We start from the raw sequence: 17,490 nt of genomic DNA on the forward strand, positions 1-17,490 counted from the left end.
TCCCCAGTGGTTCAGGAACACTGTGAACGTAGAAGTCAGTGGAGGGGCGGCCCTGGCAGGCAAGTGCTGCCTGACGTGTAGCCCTGGTAGCGAAGGCCAGCGCTTGGATGATCCTGAGCCCTCTGGTTTGTCACAAAGAATAGGATGGGGTAAATGGAGCATACACTTATTTTAATATGGTATGAGTTATAAGGTCCTTATCTAGCAGGAAACAACTGTACAGGTATGTTACAGGAGTTTGAAAGTTCTCATTTATAAAAATCAACCGAGTATTGTTTTGTGAGAAGCCTGGAAATGAAAAAAACACCAAACTTGAAATCAGAACACATGAGTTCTAGGCACAAAGGGCCACACTCCATCAGTTTTTGTTTATTTGGTTTTTCTTTTTGAACAAATAACGTCAAAGTTTTCTTTTAGCTCTAACGTTCTGTTTTATAATTCTGGTTGGTAGTTGTGCTGTGTCATGTGATTAAATTTTCAAAAATGAGAAATTGAGGTGGAATTCTATTACCAGAATACCTGAGATGCACTTTAAATTGTGGAAATGTAAGCTCCTTGAGGGCAGGGACCATACATCATTTACTGTTAGAATCCCTTGCATCTAGTATGGTGCACTTGGCACATACTAGGCACTCAATAAATATTTACTGATTAAAACAAAGCTGTGCTCAATATACTTGAGATACTTATTCTTCCTGATTTTTGCTTTAGTATTTTGTTTTCTGATTTAAAAAGTTTTATAAAAGCAGTACATGCACTTTAAATCACTTAGAATTGAGTCTGCCTTCCAAGATGCCCTATGTTTATCCTTTTGGCACATTACAAACACCTTAGGAGTGTGAGAACTCGTTTGATATATAAACTACATCAAAACACAAATTCTGAAGTTCATGAATGTTTGAACATTTGATTCCTATGCCTTATGCTATAATATTTCTAATCCCATAATTACAAATTACAAAGAGCATGGGCTTTCAATTCTGGGTTTGAATCTTAACTCTTGCCATCTACAACCTGTGTCACCCTTAGGTAGATTATTTCATCTGAGATGAGATTCCTCATCTGTAAAATAATGAGTTTTAGGAAGCTCTCAGGAAGACTATGAGAATTAAATAAAACGTAAAGCGTAGGATAGATTCTTTCACCCCCCTCCCTTCCAAATATATTGGGCAGTAAAGAATATTGCTTCTACATCAAGTGTATAGAGAGGCAAAAGATACGGTTGAACAAGATAATGCCAAATTGTTTTCCAAAGTGGTTTATAAGAGTGCCCTTTCCTCCACCATGCTTGCCAACATTTGGTATTGTCAGCTTTATAAATCTGAAGGGTTCAAAATGGAATTTCATTCTGATGTTAATCTGCATTTTCCTAATTATTAATGAGGCTAAATACAGGAGTGACTCAAAAAAATATTTAGATATAGCTGATGCAGGAGGACCCCTACTAGTCCAGGTATTAGTCCTTTAATTTCTGGTATGGGGAGACATGGAGTCTAGGGACTCATATAGCCAGGGTGGCAGCTGGGGGGTCTCAAGGTAGTGACTACTTACTAACCAGTACATAAGTACTTTAACATTGGTATAGCCATATTTGCTAAATGTTGAGGTTTAAGGGCCATTTATATTTCCTCTGCAATGCCTCTTTCTCTCTTTTGCCACTTTTCCTACTGTATTATCTTTGTTGATTCATAGGTATTCATTATATAGCCTGGGTGCTACTAATCCTTTATCAGTATATGGTACATACTATGTCCCAGTTGTATCTTTCTGTAAGTAGACGGTCTTAATTTTAATGAAGTAGAATTTATCACATCGTCCCTCCACAGACAGCACTTTTGGTCTTATTTTTCATATCTGAGAGGGCAAGCCCCTCACCCTATTCTCCTTTTTTAAAAGCATCATGGCTATTCTCGATTTACTATCTTCCATATAAATTTTGGAATCAGCTTGTTGGGATAATATGAAGAACTCCTTTGGGATTTTGCTCAGATACGCATTTACCAGTGGGATCCAACTGGGGATGAAAGCAACTTATGATACTGAATCTTCCTACTCATGAACATGGTTATACTTCTCCATTTGTGCAGACCTTTCTTAATGCCTTTTGATGACGTTTTATAATTTCCTCCGTACAGGTATTGCAAATCATTTGTTTGATTTATTCCTAACTTCTACATGTTGTCTTGCTATTTTAATGTGTATTTTTAAAAAGAAAAATACATTTTAAGCTCTTTATCACTAGTGTCAAATGCTTTTTAGACAGTGAAGATACAGTAGTGGTATGAAATATTTTAATTAAAAATAAGCATGAATTATATTAAACTGTATAATATACAACCTGTGCCAAAGTTTAAATTAAATAATAAAACCTATGATTTTGGACCAGCAGATACACTAGAAAGTTCATGTTTCGGGGTAAGTTGGGACACTGTATTAGCACAGGGAGCACTTTACTCCACCATTGCTAAATCTTTCAGGCTGTGGCTCTTTTGTCTCTTGGCCTTATAGCCTGGACGCAGGAACTCGATCTTTCTCTTCTTTGCTTCCTTTTTATTTTTGTGTTTCTTCAGCTTTTTCTTGGCAGCGATATCAGGATTAGTTACAAACTTGAAAAAAGAATAGAAATGTTATACTACTTTTAAAGTGACTGTTAAACCAATAAAAATCAAATGCAGAAATGGACCATTTTGTTCACCTTAAACATCACAAATGCAATACATGCCCATTGAAGAAAATCTGGAGTCCCAGTTATAAAGTCCCACTTCTCAAATACATCCAACTCCTCTTTCCTCCCCGGGTAAGTCTGACACACATGCATGCACACACCCCTGGTTAAAAACAGTTAAGCCTAATGAACATGCCATTTCTTCAAAGAGCAGGCCTACCTCCAAAGCCTTCCTCTTTTTCCGGAGTGCCCTTTTCTCAGTAGCCTGTTTCTGTACAGAGGCAAACGCTAAGGAGAAGCTCTCAAGCCCAACCAGCTTTTTCAGTAATTCTATGATTTCCTGGGATAGATTCTTCAGCGAAGGATCTAATCACGCACACAATAATAATCAGAAACACGTAGGAAAGGACACATTTGAATATGTAGAAAATAAACAACACACAAAATTTAAACTCCTGAGGCTTTATCACTTTTATCACTTCAACATTAAACACTGATCTGAAACTAGCCTCTGTTGCTGAGATGGGAGAACAAGCAGAAGTGCTGGACACAGCGCTCTGAGCCACACCTCATCCAGGATGCAGCAAGAGATCAGAGACCATGAAGCAACTTCCCAAGGGAATCCGGGCTCAGAAGACATCAAAGTAATTTGAGGACTTGACAAATGTTTTGGGTTACCTTTATTAACCTGCTCAGCTCTCTGCAGATGGGGGCAAAGAAAGGTAATTGTGTTTCTCTAATTCCCGGGTCATAGAGGCTTGGCGCTGGCTGGTAACCTCTTTTTTTGGATCAAAGACTCCTTTGAGAAGCTGACAAAAAGCCATATTCTCCCACCCTTCCCTGCCTCCTCTCTCCCAAATGCAAAGAGTCGAGGATTTCTGCATTCAATTTCAGGAAAGCTCATGACACCTACTGTAGATTGCAAGTTTCTTGAAGACGAGGATTGGGCCTTTTCCACCGCTGAACCCTTATTTAGGTGCTCAATAAATGTTGGCTGGGAATCAAAGTCAACCTGACCTCTAAGAAGGAAACTCTCTCTCCAGGCTGTAGGACTAAAACAGCTTCTATTTTGACATTCACTTCATTTTTGTTTTTAAAATTCTTAACATCCACTTTACCGCCTCTCTTTCCAACCCCTAATTCCCACTTTTCCTAATATCATGTACCAAATGTACCAAATGTACCAGGCAAGAAAAAAAAATTGGAAAATTTAAAATATTTGAACTAAAAACTATTTCATATTTTTGCCTTGTAATTTTTGAAAATATAATGACATTTGTTCATTATTTTTCACAGCACTATGAGGTTTAGAACCACCCCAAGTTATTTTTCTTTGAATATTTAATCTATGCTTAGGAGTAAAACATCATCTTTTAGGAGAGAAACGTTCACTCTTAGACACAAGAAAGCATATAGGAGAGAAGACAGTTAAAAATAACACAAATATGCCTTATTTGCTTGCTGTTAATTGTCTTGATACCTAGCAAGTTTTCTTTCTTAAACTCTGGCAGAGAGGGAGGACAGAAAGGAAGAAGGAAGCATTCAGGAGAGAAGACAGGAATCCTAACATGCAAGTATTCAGAAGAGAGGCCGCAGAATTACCCTGGTCCGAATAGGTGCTGTTCAGTTCTCGGAACAAAGGAGCTATGATCACTGGGAGGTACGGCTTCACCTTGTCTATTCCAAGATCCATTGCTACAGCTCCAAGAAACTTAAAGATGCATGTTCTCTGAAAGTACAGATCATTTTTCTTTTATACTTGCAGCTACACAGTTAATTTAGAAAACAACGTCTATTTCGGGGCAGATGTTATTGCTGCAGTTCTGGGTTCAAAAGTTCCTAGGGACTTAGGAGGATAACTAAAACCATTAAAATACTTAAAAAAAAAAAAAAAAGACTACTTTCAGTCATTTTGCACATGCATCGCACCTTTAACGGGTTTCTAGGTGAATAAGCAGCTTCCAGTTTTGCGATCCGGGACAACTTCCGTATCAACCACAGCAGCGTGGCTGGCTCGCTCCGCTCTTCATTCTTGTCTGCACACGCCTTGTGTTCTTCCACATCCTCTCTGGCCAGGCCATCACCTAAAACTTCCTGTTCTTCCATGTCTTCTTTTACGTTACCTTGCTCATCCCCAGAATCAGGTTCCAGTAAATATAAGACTTTGGCTACGAACAACAAATTCTTAACAACCTTAGAAAAAGGGGCAGAGGGGAAGGGTAAGAACTGGATTCTGATTTTGCAGAAGCTAAAACAGGTATCCTACAATTAGAAAACAGAAAACTGGGTATTGCACTGTTAAACTGACGATCGAGCCTTTGTTTGGATTATTCTTCAGTTTACCTCTTACAGTGTGTCCAAACCTACTTCCATGTAGCTTTTATCCATTTGGCCTACTTCTATTCTTTAAGGTTCCATTGAGTAAATAATTCCATTCTGGGTCATCCATTTACATTTTTCAGGAGAGCTTTGATCCTCATTCCATTAAATTCCTTCGTCCATCCATTCTTCACCAAAATAACAGTTTCCCTTTACTGATCCATTTACTGAGCACTGACTAGTTACCTTGTATACAGCATTCCAATTCAACTTTAAAATATCCCTATTAGGTACTATTATCAGGAGAGAAAACCAAGGCTCAGAGTTGGTAAATCTCAGCCAACGACAAAGTGAGTGGTCAGTCAGGATTCAAAGGTCTTTAGAATTCCAGCCCAAGTTCTTAAACACTGAGCTCCTCTTTCCCGCATATACCATCTGGTCCAATTGCCCAGGGGTGATTTTTTAGTCTTATAATAATGGACCCATTTATTGAGTCCTAACTCTACAACATGCATGAAATCTCTGACGTGGGTATTTCACACCCGTTATGTGAAGGAGGAAACCAAGTTGAATTTGATTTCCTTCACCATCCGGGCAACTCTGCTAGAGGAGCTGTGTACCCAGAGTTCCCCCAAATGTGGTACTCAGAACACCACACTGTCCAAGGCTAGCCTGGCCATCAAGAGTTAATGCCAAGATTATCATTTCCTTCTGGAAGCTGGGCCTGCATGAGGACAGTACCAGATTTGGAGGCCTTTTCTCCTTGTGGCAGCCACTTCACACTGTTAACTCACTCTAAGATTAAGGTGAAGTAAAATCCATCATTTCTTTCAACCTGGGCTGGTACTAGTAAATCTCTTCCTACCTGTCCCGAGTTTGTATGGTTTGTCATCCTCTATTAAAACTCATATTGTGTAAGGCCCCACCCACTGTCCACCCTGGCATGATTTCTTTGGCCTCACTTTGCTGTCCATTGAATAGCTATCCATTCCCTCCCCAACCCTGCCATTAAAAAAAGAAGTATCAGTGTTCATGGCATGCCACCTGAGATCACTCTTCAGATACAACATTCACCTAGTTTCTACTGCCCCGTCCCTTAATCTGCATTGCTCCGTTGTTCATAATGGCTCACAAGAGACGTGGTCAAGTGCTTTGCTTATATCTAGATACCACATCTATGTCACTTCATCATCTACCAGCCCGACTGCTCTATCAAGAGGAAAAAATAAAATGGAGCAGTAGACCAACTAGTCAAAAGCAATTCACATCTACTGCATATTTACAAATGCTTTCTTCTCCATACTTTACTTAGAATTAAATTTTATATGAAACTACATAAAGCTTTTTAGTGATGGAATCATTTATCTGCCTTCTGTTAAGGACAGACAATTCTCAGACCACACTGTAGCATGAACATTATTGGTTTCTCTTTCGCTTCCAGGGATAAGGGAAGGAAATTCAATATTACAGTTTAATATAAAAACAATCAATCAGGGACTTCCCTGGCAGCGCAGCGGTTAAGAACCCCCCTGCCAATGCAGGGGACACAGGTTCGAGCCCTGGTCTGGGAAGATCCCACATGCCGCGGAGCAACTAAGCCCACAACTACTAAGCCTGTGCTCTAGAGCCCGCACGCCACAACTACTGAGCCCGCGTGCCTAGAGCCTGTGCTCTGCAACAAAGACAAGACACCACAATGAGAAGCCCGCGCACCACAATGAACAGTAGCCCCCGCTCGCCTCAACTAGAGAAAGCCCGCGCACAGCAAGAAGACCCAACGCAGGCAAAAGTAAAATAAATAAATAAAAATAAATAATTAAAAGAACCACAAAAATCAGTCACTGTCCTTCAAAGCTTCAGATGCAACGTGGAGTAGATATGTTAAAACTGATGATGAAAAAGATAAACAGCCAGCTTCCCACTGTATCATCTTTACTGGGAATTTTAAACGGAGCCAGGAGTAATCCCGGTATGGACACCAGAGTCAATTAGATACATGTGCCTAACTGAACAGGTATTTAAGTGTTTGTTTATATTTCATTTAATCCCCCAAGCTTTAACTAGGGAAAACCAAACCAAACCAAACCAAAAACCAAACCTAAGCTTATTCCTATACTGTTGGTAGAATAGGTCCCCTCTCTTTAACTGGGAGAATTGCAATACTTACCTGCTCTCCTAGAGACTGATCCAAGAATTTGGAGTGCAACTGATGGCAAGAGGCTAGGGAGATACTTTTCATCTGTGAAAAGAAAATGGACATTGGCAGACACAATGCAGGCTATTTCTGACTGTTTTTAAAAACTCCAAGTAACTATAATGATACAACTAACGTAGGAGATTTTGCTCCGAATGACCACCTGTGTAGATCTGGAGAGGGAAGTTTCACGACCAGAAATTGTGTAAATGTTCCCCTCTATTTGCCATAAGAATTTTAGCTCCAGGACATGGGGAGATATAGATCATATGCCTTTAGATTACTGGCAGACAACTTTACAACATTCAAATACTTCCCCCCCCCCCCCCCCGTTTTCTTCCCTTCCACTCTCTGCTCATTCAATGTTTATGGAGATCCCACTATAAGCGAGGCATTGTGCTAGGCCCTACGAAATCGGAGACAGATAACACACGGTCCCTACCTAACATCTTCAGGAACATGATCTCATTAAGTCATCAACAAAGTTATGGAGGCAGGACAGAAGGAGGCAGGACGGACAGTATCTTATTTGCCAGTATTGATAAAGAACTTAAATATATAATGGAAGATAAATATGCTAAATAAGCAAATCAAAAGTCTGACTAGACCAATGGTCTAAAAATTATCTTTGAAAAATCTTGGACTTGAGGGTGACCCCTCTCTAGTTACTAACACTCCTATGGATCCACATGTGCATCAAGTTGTTGACTGTAAGAGTTTATCCCAAGGCCAACCCCAAGACAGTTACAGGAACCAGAATGAACATCTCATGTAGATGAGGGAAGGAAAGAGCCTTAGAGAAAACATACCTTTTGGTCTAGGTCACTTGTTAGGAAGCTGATTGCTACAGGTTCCGAGAGTTTCTTTTTAGTTTTTTTGACATTCCGTTTTCTGATAAGTTCCTCCGGTTGGCAAGAGGCAAAGAGCAATCCAAAAATCTGGGCTGCGGTGAGCCACACCCAGCTGTGCGGATGTCTCAGATGGGACTGCACGTGACCTAAGGGAGCCAAAGCGCATCCTCAGACGTCAAGGTTTTCCTGACTCTGTGGTGGTGAGCGTGACTAATTCAGACGTTTCTTGAGTATCTATTATGTGCTTGGATTCAGGAATCAGAGATGAACAAAACAGCCCCTGCTTCCCGAAAGTGACGTGGAGAGACTGGAAGCAGCTAGAGAACCAATTCTACCATGGCAAATGATACGAGAGAGCTTTGAGTCAGCCTGAAAACAGACCCGTTTCATAAGAACTAGCTGAAGACTCAAGGAGATAAGGTAGCATTGACAACTACAATTTCTAAACTAAAATTAAGGTAAATATATACATGGGTACATATCCTTTTCTCATAACTATTGAAATCAGTGGCTCCAAGTAGCTGACTGGAAAGGTATCATTTATTGAGGTGTTCTATGTGCCAGGCATAGGCTAAACGTGTTACACATATTACCGGATTTAGACCTCACAACAGTTCTGTGAGGTTGGAACTGTCATTCCCATTTTATGGTTCCAGAGGGAGCTAAGTAACGTGCCAAGCTGTAACAGGCAGAACCAAGCCTGGGCCCCAGCTTAATCTGGCCCCAGAGCTCATATCCTTAAACATGACCCCTTAAACTATCTTAAGGATGAGCCATTAAAGATCATACTCTTATGCTACAGGGCCATTCTCCACATACCACACTTGGAAAGTACAGTAGAGCCACCTCATATCTGAGTTTTAGTCTCTGCTGCTTTATTTCATGAAGATGGTTTTACTTTTTTTTCTATATGAACCTTTGTAATTATCTCAGTGGAGCCATACTGGAGTAGGCCATATAGTAACTTAGTAACTGGATTATTTCTCATAAAATCATATGAGTTCTCTTAAAACAAGTGGGTATTTAAAACATTCATTGCAATGTCTATTTCCTACTGATTAATCAAAACTAAAACGTTAAATTAAAAATTCCAGGATCTTATTTTTCATTTAAAGAAATGAATTTTATTTCATTTAAATAATATATAACTTAAATATTCCCACAGAAGTGAAACGGTTTAGTAAATTATGGCACATTTATACTATGGATTATTTATAGCCATTTAAAAGGATATCTACTAAGTATGTTATAGTACTATAATATGCCTACTTAGGTATAAACAGGATATAAAAGTTTATATGGAATTATGCAACCTCAAAAAAAAACCCCTATGGTTATTTGACAAAAGGAAGACTGGATGGAAGTGTATAACAAATAATCAGCAAGTAGCAAGGAGGACTTTGGGAAATTTTTTCCTTTCTTTTACTCGTCCATAATTAATATTCTTTCTTATTTATAAATGAAATATATTATTTATGAGGATACATATATACATGCATATATTATTTGTTTGTTTTTTCCCCCAGAAAAAAATACTTTCACTGTAATCAATCTGCAAGGGCCTTTTAAATCTTTTTATCATGGACTTTTCCCGACATTATATATTTCTAAAGTGTTTATTTTTAGATTTAAATAAAAAGGAAATACTTACTCCAGATTTTACTCAGAGTCTCAGAGGGCTTGATAAGCTGAATAATATTACATCCCTTGATGAGTTTACTTATCAGTGTAAGAAAACTAAACAGAAGGCGATCTGCAGCTTTTTCTTCAGTCTCTTCCATGATCTAAAATTAGGAGGGATGTTAAATCAATTAAGACAATAATTTCAAAGTATTTGATGGACATTTTTCCTCCAGGATGTACATCTATACCAGGGTTTCTCAACCTAAACACTGCTGACATTTTGGGTCAAATAATTCTTTGCTTTGGCAGGCTACCCTGTGCACTAGACGATGTTTAGCAACATTCCTGGCCTCTACACACTAGATGACAGTAGCATCCCTCTACCCTCCAGTTGTGACAACCAAAAATGCCTCCAGACATTGCTATCTCCTGGGGGGCTTAAGAAACTGTGATCGACATATACTGTGGAAGATAACTTATTTTAATCTTCACTTTAAAAAGAAGATAGAACTACACTGAGTTCTTGCTTTTATTAATAAAATAATTTTTGAACTCAAATAATATTTAATCTATTAGCTATACCACAAGTAAAACTATTAAAATAAGCAAGAGTTTTACTCCCTAGCAAATAACTTACATTTGTAAAGTTTTCAGGATCAATTTCCTTTTCAATTACACGGAGAACAGTTCCAAGTCTTCTCTCAAAAGTGACTCCTTCACTTTCCACAAACAAGCCACAGATCAGGGCAGCTAGCTGTCTATTTAAGCTCTATCGAAAATAAAACCATCACAAGACAATATCAGCACAACTTGGGGAGCCGTTTCCAAAACTGTAAAATGAAGGTGGGCATGACTCTGTCCTCAGTAGTTCTTTATGATACCAGAAATCAACACAATGTGGATTTTTGGTGGCTAACATGAAAAATATAGAGAAATCTTCACCACCCAGAACATTAAAAAAAGTGGTATCCACTGAATAATACATTTTTTCTCATTTTTAAATTTAAAAAAAAAAAGGAAGACGTTTCAGCCCCCCGACCCCATTCTGATTTTAATACTTAAAGCCAATATTAAGTTATGACATGTGTTGTTTATATTCCACAAAGATGGGCCAGTGATGATGAGGGTAGAGCCAGCAAGTGGTTGTAATTATCGGCAAAAGTTACATCCTATAAATTGTATAAGCAAAACTGGAAACAAAGATATTCATCAACGGGGATTGGTTAAGTAAATTATAATACATTCATGTAGAGTAACTGGGTGACATTGACCTTGTAGTGGGAATACAGGTGATTTCTGTTACTCTCTGTAACTTCTTATATTTTCTGAAATTTTACTGTAAGAATATATTATTAACATAATCAAGTAAAAACAACAGAGCTATTTGGGAAAAATTAATTCAATGATGTATAATATGTATTCTTATTTAAAGTATGAACACCAAAAGCTCAGACTTTTCTTTGCCGTATGACTAAAAGCAACCCTAACCTTCTTTGCCCCAAACCAGGTGGTAACCATATCGAAGAGCCAATCTTTTTTCTCAAGGCTGATTTTATTGAGTAAGGATTTGATTGCCATGGATGCCATCTTTTTACACATGGCAGAGTCATCGTTCACCATCATTAGACAAAGAGGAATAAAGAACATTCCGCAGTTCTCGTGGAGCAGTCCCTGAAAGAAAACAGACACTTATGAGCACACTCAGACTGGAATTCTCACAGATGTCTCACAAACAGAGGACCCTGGGCTCCTGGGAGCCACAGCTTGTTAACAAACACAGAGTTTGTCTTTGTGATTCACGGTACCTGAGGGAATGTGTCAAAGAGATAAGCGATCATTTCCAAGGCGGACTCTCTCCCGGTCTCGTGTTCATAACTAGGGTAAGAACATTAGAAGGACTTGTTAGTAACTTTAAAATTTACCAGTAATTATTTTTAAGAATTTAAAATGTTGTCTCAAAGTGCCAGTCTATTTCTTAAAAAGTGGAAAAAACCCTCCATTTTCCCAATTTTAATACATGTACTTACCATGCTACTATGCAGTTGTAAATGTAATTTTGTTAGATTTTTACTGTTCTCCTAAGTGGACTCTAATGACAATCGATGGTCAGAGTGAACTGAAAAGCAGCTTGCAGAACTGCTATATGAAGCCATGCACAATGCTTGACAGTCAAGTCAGTGATTCATAGGATAGCATCCTCAAAAATGTGCCATTACATTTCGGCTTTGTTCTTTTCAAGACAGTCCACACACTGAAAGGAGAGAAGAACCTACCCCACTGCCTTGTGTAGTTTATGGCTTCAACTTACTTCAGTTGAGCGAGCATGAATTCCAAGTTTGGTCGCAATTTGTCCCCCAGGGGATAGTCAAGAATATATTTCAGAAAAACCTAGGAACAGAAGTCACACAAGAGATTATTTGGATCCTGTCCCTCCAGGATTCCTCTTTCCTAAGCTGCTTTCTGGGACACACTGGTGGGCTACAAAGACCTTTCAGAAGGGTGATCAGTTAGGTGAAGTCCACCTCTTGAGTCAAGAACTGTGCCCCTCCTCTCTCCTCCCACTTCACTTCCTCAGGTCTTGCCTGATTAAGCGTCAAGTCCTGGCCCATCATTAGCATGGTTGTTTAGGGCTCCAAATCTCAGCTCATCTCTCTGATAGGAGGCTGTGGTGAACTGAGTATGGACTGTGGTTCAACCCTGTATTTCCCCGAAATAAGAATGACAATAATAGTGATAATACTACCAACTTTTGCATTTACTAACTAACTTCTTTGTGTTAAGCACTGGGTTAAGTGATTCTTGGTTGCTTTTCATTACTTCCTTAGGAAGTAAGTAATATGATCCCATTTTGCAGATGAAGAGAATGGAGCTGGCACAGAAGGTAAGCAACCTGCTCGGGTGACACTGCCAGAATCCCATGCCTAGCCTATCTGCATCCACAGGCTCTGCTTGCAAACTGCTGTATTATTCAGCTTCCTTTATTAAGAAACTGTGAGAACTAAGCACATCATTTAACTTGCCAAGGCCTGTTTTTCCCCAACCATAAAACGGTGGTACTGTTTCTTTTGAAGGATAGTTACAAACAGAAGTCATGTATGTAAAGTGCTGGGCGTGCAGCTAGTACTTAATAAATAGCAGCTGACCCTCCTTCTTGCTAAATGAGTTAACTTTTTCTAAAGATGGCCTCCGCAGCCCAAGCCCTCCTTTAACTCCGAGTTCATATTTCCAATTCAGACCCTTCCATTTCCCGGGTTGATAGGCACTCATAAGATCAGGACAAATGTATGAACACAAATCTGCTAGTGTCACTCCTCTGTCTACTGATTTCACTGGCTCTTTGTTATTCTTAGAACAAAGCCCTAAATCTTTAACAAGACCACAAGGTCTTGCCTGATCTGGCCCCCTCCCCCGTCATTCACCTTCAACAAGCTAAGCTCTTACCCACTTCAAGGCTTATCTTCCTTAGCCTGCAAGGCTAAGCCTTATTCTTCCTCCAAACTTTGCTTATATGCCAATCCTCAGGAAAGCTTTCCCCCACTATCACATTAGGACGGTCCTCCACCACGTCATATGCTCTTATCATATGCTCTTCCATACTTTGTCAATTTTAAGAAGCACAGTTTTCCACATTTTAACATATCTGAAATTGGGATGTCTTACAATTGATGCCATCTTACCACTGTCATAGTTTTTTCCCCTTCCTTTGAGGTACGTAAGTAATGGTGTGTCTTGTAAGTGATGAAATACAACAGTACTTTCTTCCTCCTGGCACTTAGGATGTCTGTAATTTAATAACTACTTGTGGGATTTCTGCTTTGCGCATCTCTGCTATAGGACAGACAGGGACTATAAAAATTTTGTTAACCACTCTTCCAGCAATGCCAGGTACACACTGATACACATTAAGTGGTCAATGACTGGACCACTGGATGGAAATCTTTGCTGCAGGTTATCACGCTGCAGAAGGAAAATGTGTTTCTTCATCCATCTGAAACATGCCACATGTGGGCTATATTCAAAATGCTCTTTATACCGAAAAATGGCCTTACATTTGGTATGTGAATGGGCTCCTGAGTCTTAGAATAAAGCAACAGTATGACACAAAGTCTGCAGAATTCAGTGTTGACATCTGTCTACCTAAAAACCGAACAGAGGAGGCAGGGCCCAGCCCTTGCCACGGGAATAAGCTCTCTCTACAAACCTGTCTGCACTGGACTCTGACAGGTTCGTCTTGCGCAGAAACCGCCAGCTTGGACACTTGGCGCATGACATCATTGATTTCTGGGACCAACAACTTTCTTGATAAAATGGCCTGAAATACAAAAGGAAAACACATACTTATTTCATGTTTTACTGCAGATGGCCTGTTGTTTACTAAGCTGACCTGATGTTAAAAGCGGTCACAGGCAGTTTTCAAACATAATGAAAGTACCTCCACAAGAAAAAGAACATAAACTTAAAAAATGGTTAAAATGGTCAAGTTTATGATACATACAAGCAGACTACATGCATTTGTACAGAATTCCCTGGAAGTTTAATATAGAGCTCGTGTTTCAACATTTTAATAGGCAGCTATGTTAAGCTTATAATTAATCAACCAAATCATAATAATCTTTATAAATTAATTTCAGAACTATCTACAGCTAGTCAGAACACTATGTTCCATGTTATTCTAAATACCTGACATGAGGCTCATTCACTGCACAATCCAACATTCTGGTGACACCATACCTTCAGAAGACCAAACGCGGTGGCTTGTCTTGTAATATCATAAATGTCCTCCTCAGCATATGCTAGTAGAACTTGAAGCTGCTTTTCAGTTATCTGGTAAGACTTCACTTTCTTCACAAGTATGGTCACACACTGCAAGTTATAACACTGAGGTTAACAGCCAGGACATCCCACAAATCAGCGTACAGTGGAATGATAAGGACTCAATACAACAGCAATGTTTTTTCACACAGGATACCAACACTCTGGCCTTAGCAAATTAATCTGGAAGAAATTTTGACCACGACCACAAAAGATGATGAGGAAAAGTAACTTTGATGTTAATCCCGGTCCTGGCTTTTTCTAAGCACAAGTGAAAACACCTCACCTTGAAACAATTTACCACCAGGTGGAAATTCTGGCCCCTGGCAGCCCCGAGTTTTGCATAGTCCTTCAGCAGAAGGAAAAGGTGTTTCATTAGCTGTTCCGCTTTTGTTTCTGTGGAAGGCAGGGGGAACCTCAAGATCCAGATCAGGCATTGTAAAGCGCCTGTGATCACCTGAAAAACAGACAAAGCCAATCGAGTGATGAAATGACCAAACTAAACAATCCAGCACCTAAGGCTGTGTAGACACTGAGCGATCGAGTTGAAGGAACGAAGCACTCTGCCAGGCCACTCAGGGAGAACTGTGCTAAAAGTGTAAGGAAATAGGCACGTTTCCTCTTCCCTGTTGTAGAACTTACTGCTTCTCCATAGCAAGTGAAGGTACATCCCAAGCAAGTGAGAAAAGGTGCTCATATTCTTAACCTATTATGGGTAAATGATTAGATGGGCTGGCTAATTTTAGCATTTTTTTCCCTGAAAAACGCATTATAAATGCCTTTCCAAATTTCTAGAATGGTACTTCAATTTAATCCATTCTTATTAAGCTTGTGTTATGTACACAAGGCACTCTACAGAGTGTTAGAAATACGATGATAAAAAGGATGCCTTTCCGCATTTAAGGAGCAGATAGCTGAAATTAAGCATGGGAACTATGACCTATAATTTAATATAGTTAAGTGCAGTGCCAAAGGTATGAAAAAATGTGTTGGGACCAAGTGACTACAAAAGAATCCCTGAACCTCCAGGCCAAACCTTCTAGATTACCTAGACCAGCTGGTTCACCTCTACCTAATACACCCCTACACCCTGGTTGCTGGGATGGCCTTATTGGGCTGGATTAGACGAAGATAAAGCAAAGAGCTCAGGAGTCAAAAAGACCAGGGCTTAAAACCCAGCTCTGCAGCTTATTACCTGTTTGACCACAGAGATGTTAAATACTTAACCTCTTGGCACCTTTCCTGTAAAACAGGCAATCTGAGAAAGTGGGAAAGGTGTGGGCTTCGGAGTCCGACAGACTGAGGCTGACATCCTAGATCTGTGATATGGGGCAAGTCACTTAGCCTAAGGCCTGGATTTCTCATCTATGAAAGAGACACATTAATAATATATGCTCCATGGGTTGTTATGAGGATTCACAGCAGCGAGCAGTAGCAACAAGGATGATGATGATGAGATGATGATTACCGCCATGGGGAGAGCACCACTCACCCTCATGAAGTTGTCGTGAGGATCAAATGAAGGGCTTTTACAACTGTTAAGCGCTACCTAGTATTATTAAATTGCTGTTAAGGGAGCAATTTAACACAGAGAACAGAGGTGGTTCATGATGTTGTAAATCTCTTTAAAAACTCAATCATCTTGTAAAGTATGAGCCTAGAAACAAGTTCTAGGTACACTGCACAACACAGGTCCCGTGCAGGAACAGGTGCTCACCTTCACGTCCATGGAACCCAGGCAGTCTATGAGGAGAGACATAAAAGGATCCAACATTTCCAGAACATGTTCACTTGAAGACTTGATCTTCGAAGTCTTCAGACTAAGATGCAACAGCTAGAAGATTTGAAAAGACACCTCACATCAGTTGCCCCTAAGACCAAATGAGTGAGGTAAAGGTGAAATGATTTTAAGAGGCCAATGTGAAATGTTAAGATGCTTCTATCTGAAATTATAAAAAGTGTGAAGAACGGGGAACCACCTGGGGGAGCCTCAGTACGTGAAGAAGGTGGGAGCTCCCTGTGCAGTTGACATTCGAAGTTCATTTACCAAATGGTTATTCCTCAGCATCTGCTTTGGTTCCAGGTACTGGCTTGGCATGAAGGACATGGCAGTAACCAAGATCAGCAGGGTCACTGCCCTCGTGGATCTTAGCCAGGATGACAGACTCTAGGGAACGATTCACTAGAAATGCAGGGTGCTTTGAGAGTTCTGGGGGGACCTGGGCAGAGGGAGGAGTAGATGGTGAGGTTCTGGGGTGGGAAAAGTGTGGTGACTTTAGAGAACTGAAGGGAAGCCACGTGTACAGGATGAGGCTATGCCCTTGTGGCCCAAATGAAGGACAGGGCTCTCTCCTGGGAAAAAAGGGAGCCAATGAAGGATTAAAAAAATATATACAATAAAACGATCAAATTTGTGTTTTCAAAAAATTTAGAGTAGTTCAGAGTTGCACACTCATGGGCAAAGCAACAGTGAAGGCACTGTAAATATCAGGTCAGAATCATTCATTCTGAGAAAGTTATATCATCAAAGTACCAGCGTTTCCAGCGGAAACGAGCAGTACTGGAAATTCAGCAGAGGATTAAAAGGCACAGACTCGCTGTGTGCAGCAAGTCTCACTTTAAGGTTAATTCTTACCCGAAGTCCAGACTCAATAAATATGTGCATGTTGGTTTTCTTGCTCACAACAGCTTTCTGCCCGCCTCGAACTGGAGTTGGGGGGAGCAGAAGACAACTCTGGGGTGGCAGACGTGGATCTGGTGCAGGGGCTGCTGGATTTCTGTCAATCAAGTGGAATGAAAATTAGGAGAAAGCACACTGCATGCTGCATCCCTGGAAGCTACTATGGCCCCTTCTGGTGAGGTGAGTCCAGTACCAAATAATGTGCTCTTTGTTGTGGGTTTTTTCCCCCCTTAACCACAAGACACCGAAGAGATGATTAGGTTGTTGATCCAAGTTTCTAGAACCCCAGAAACAGAGGTCAGAGGGATGAACACACATTTAAATGAAGACGAAACAGCAAGGGGAC

General features: G+C 40.0%; 1 protein-coding gene across 1 annotated transcript in view; it reads right to left on the reverse strand.

Annotated features, from left to right (window-relative positions):
• Nucleotides 1-2,450: 2,450 nt before the first annotated feature.
• UTP20 (UTP20 small subunit processome component) overlaps nt 2,451-17,490 on the reverse strand; it is a 94,203-nt gene continuing 79,163 nt past the window's right edge. The window contains 16 exon segments of the mRNA XM_065888442.1: nt 2,451-2,606; nt 2,886-3,031; nt 4,268-4,394; nt 4,595-4,858; nt 7,152-7,223; nt 7,988-8,175; nt 9,681-9,813; nt 10,290-10,421; nt 11,141-11,323; nt 11,458-11,527; nt 11,961-12,040; nt 13,854-13,964; nt 14,384-14,515; nt 14,751-14,921; nt 16,182-16,298; nt 17,100-17,241. Coding sequence (XP_065744514.1) covers nt 2,451-2,606; nt 2,886-3,031; nt 4,268-4,394; nt 4,595-4,858; nt 7,152-7,223; nt 7,988-8,175; nt 9,681-9,813; nt 10,290-10,421; nt 11,141-11,323; nt 11,458-11,527; nt 11,961-12,040; nt 13,854-13,964; nt 14,384-14,515; nt 14,751-14,921; nt 16,182-16,298; nt 17,100-17,241 — 2,224 coding nt within the window.

This window comes from Phocoena phocoena, chromosome 11 (genome assembly GCF_963924675.1).
Source record: "Phocoena phocoena chromosome 11, mPhoPho1.1, whole genome shotgun sequence".
NCBI classification, from domain to species: domain Eukaryota; kingdom Metazoa; phylum Chordata; class Mammalia; order Artiodactyla; family Phocoenidae; genus Phocoena; species Phocoena phocoena.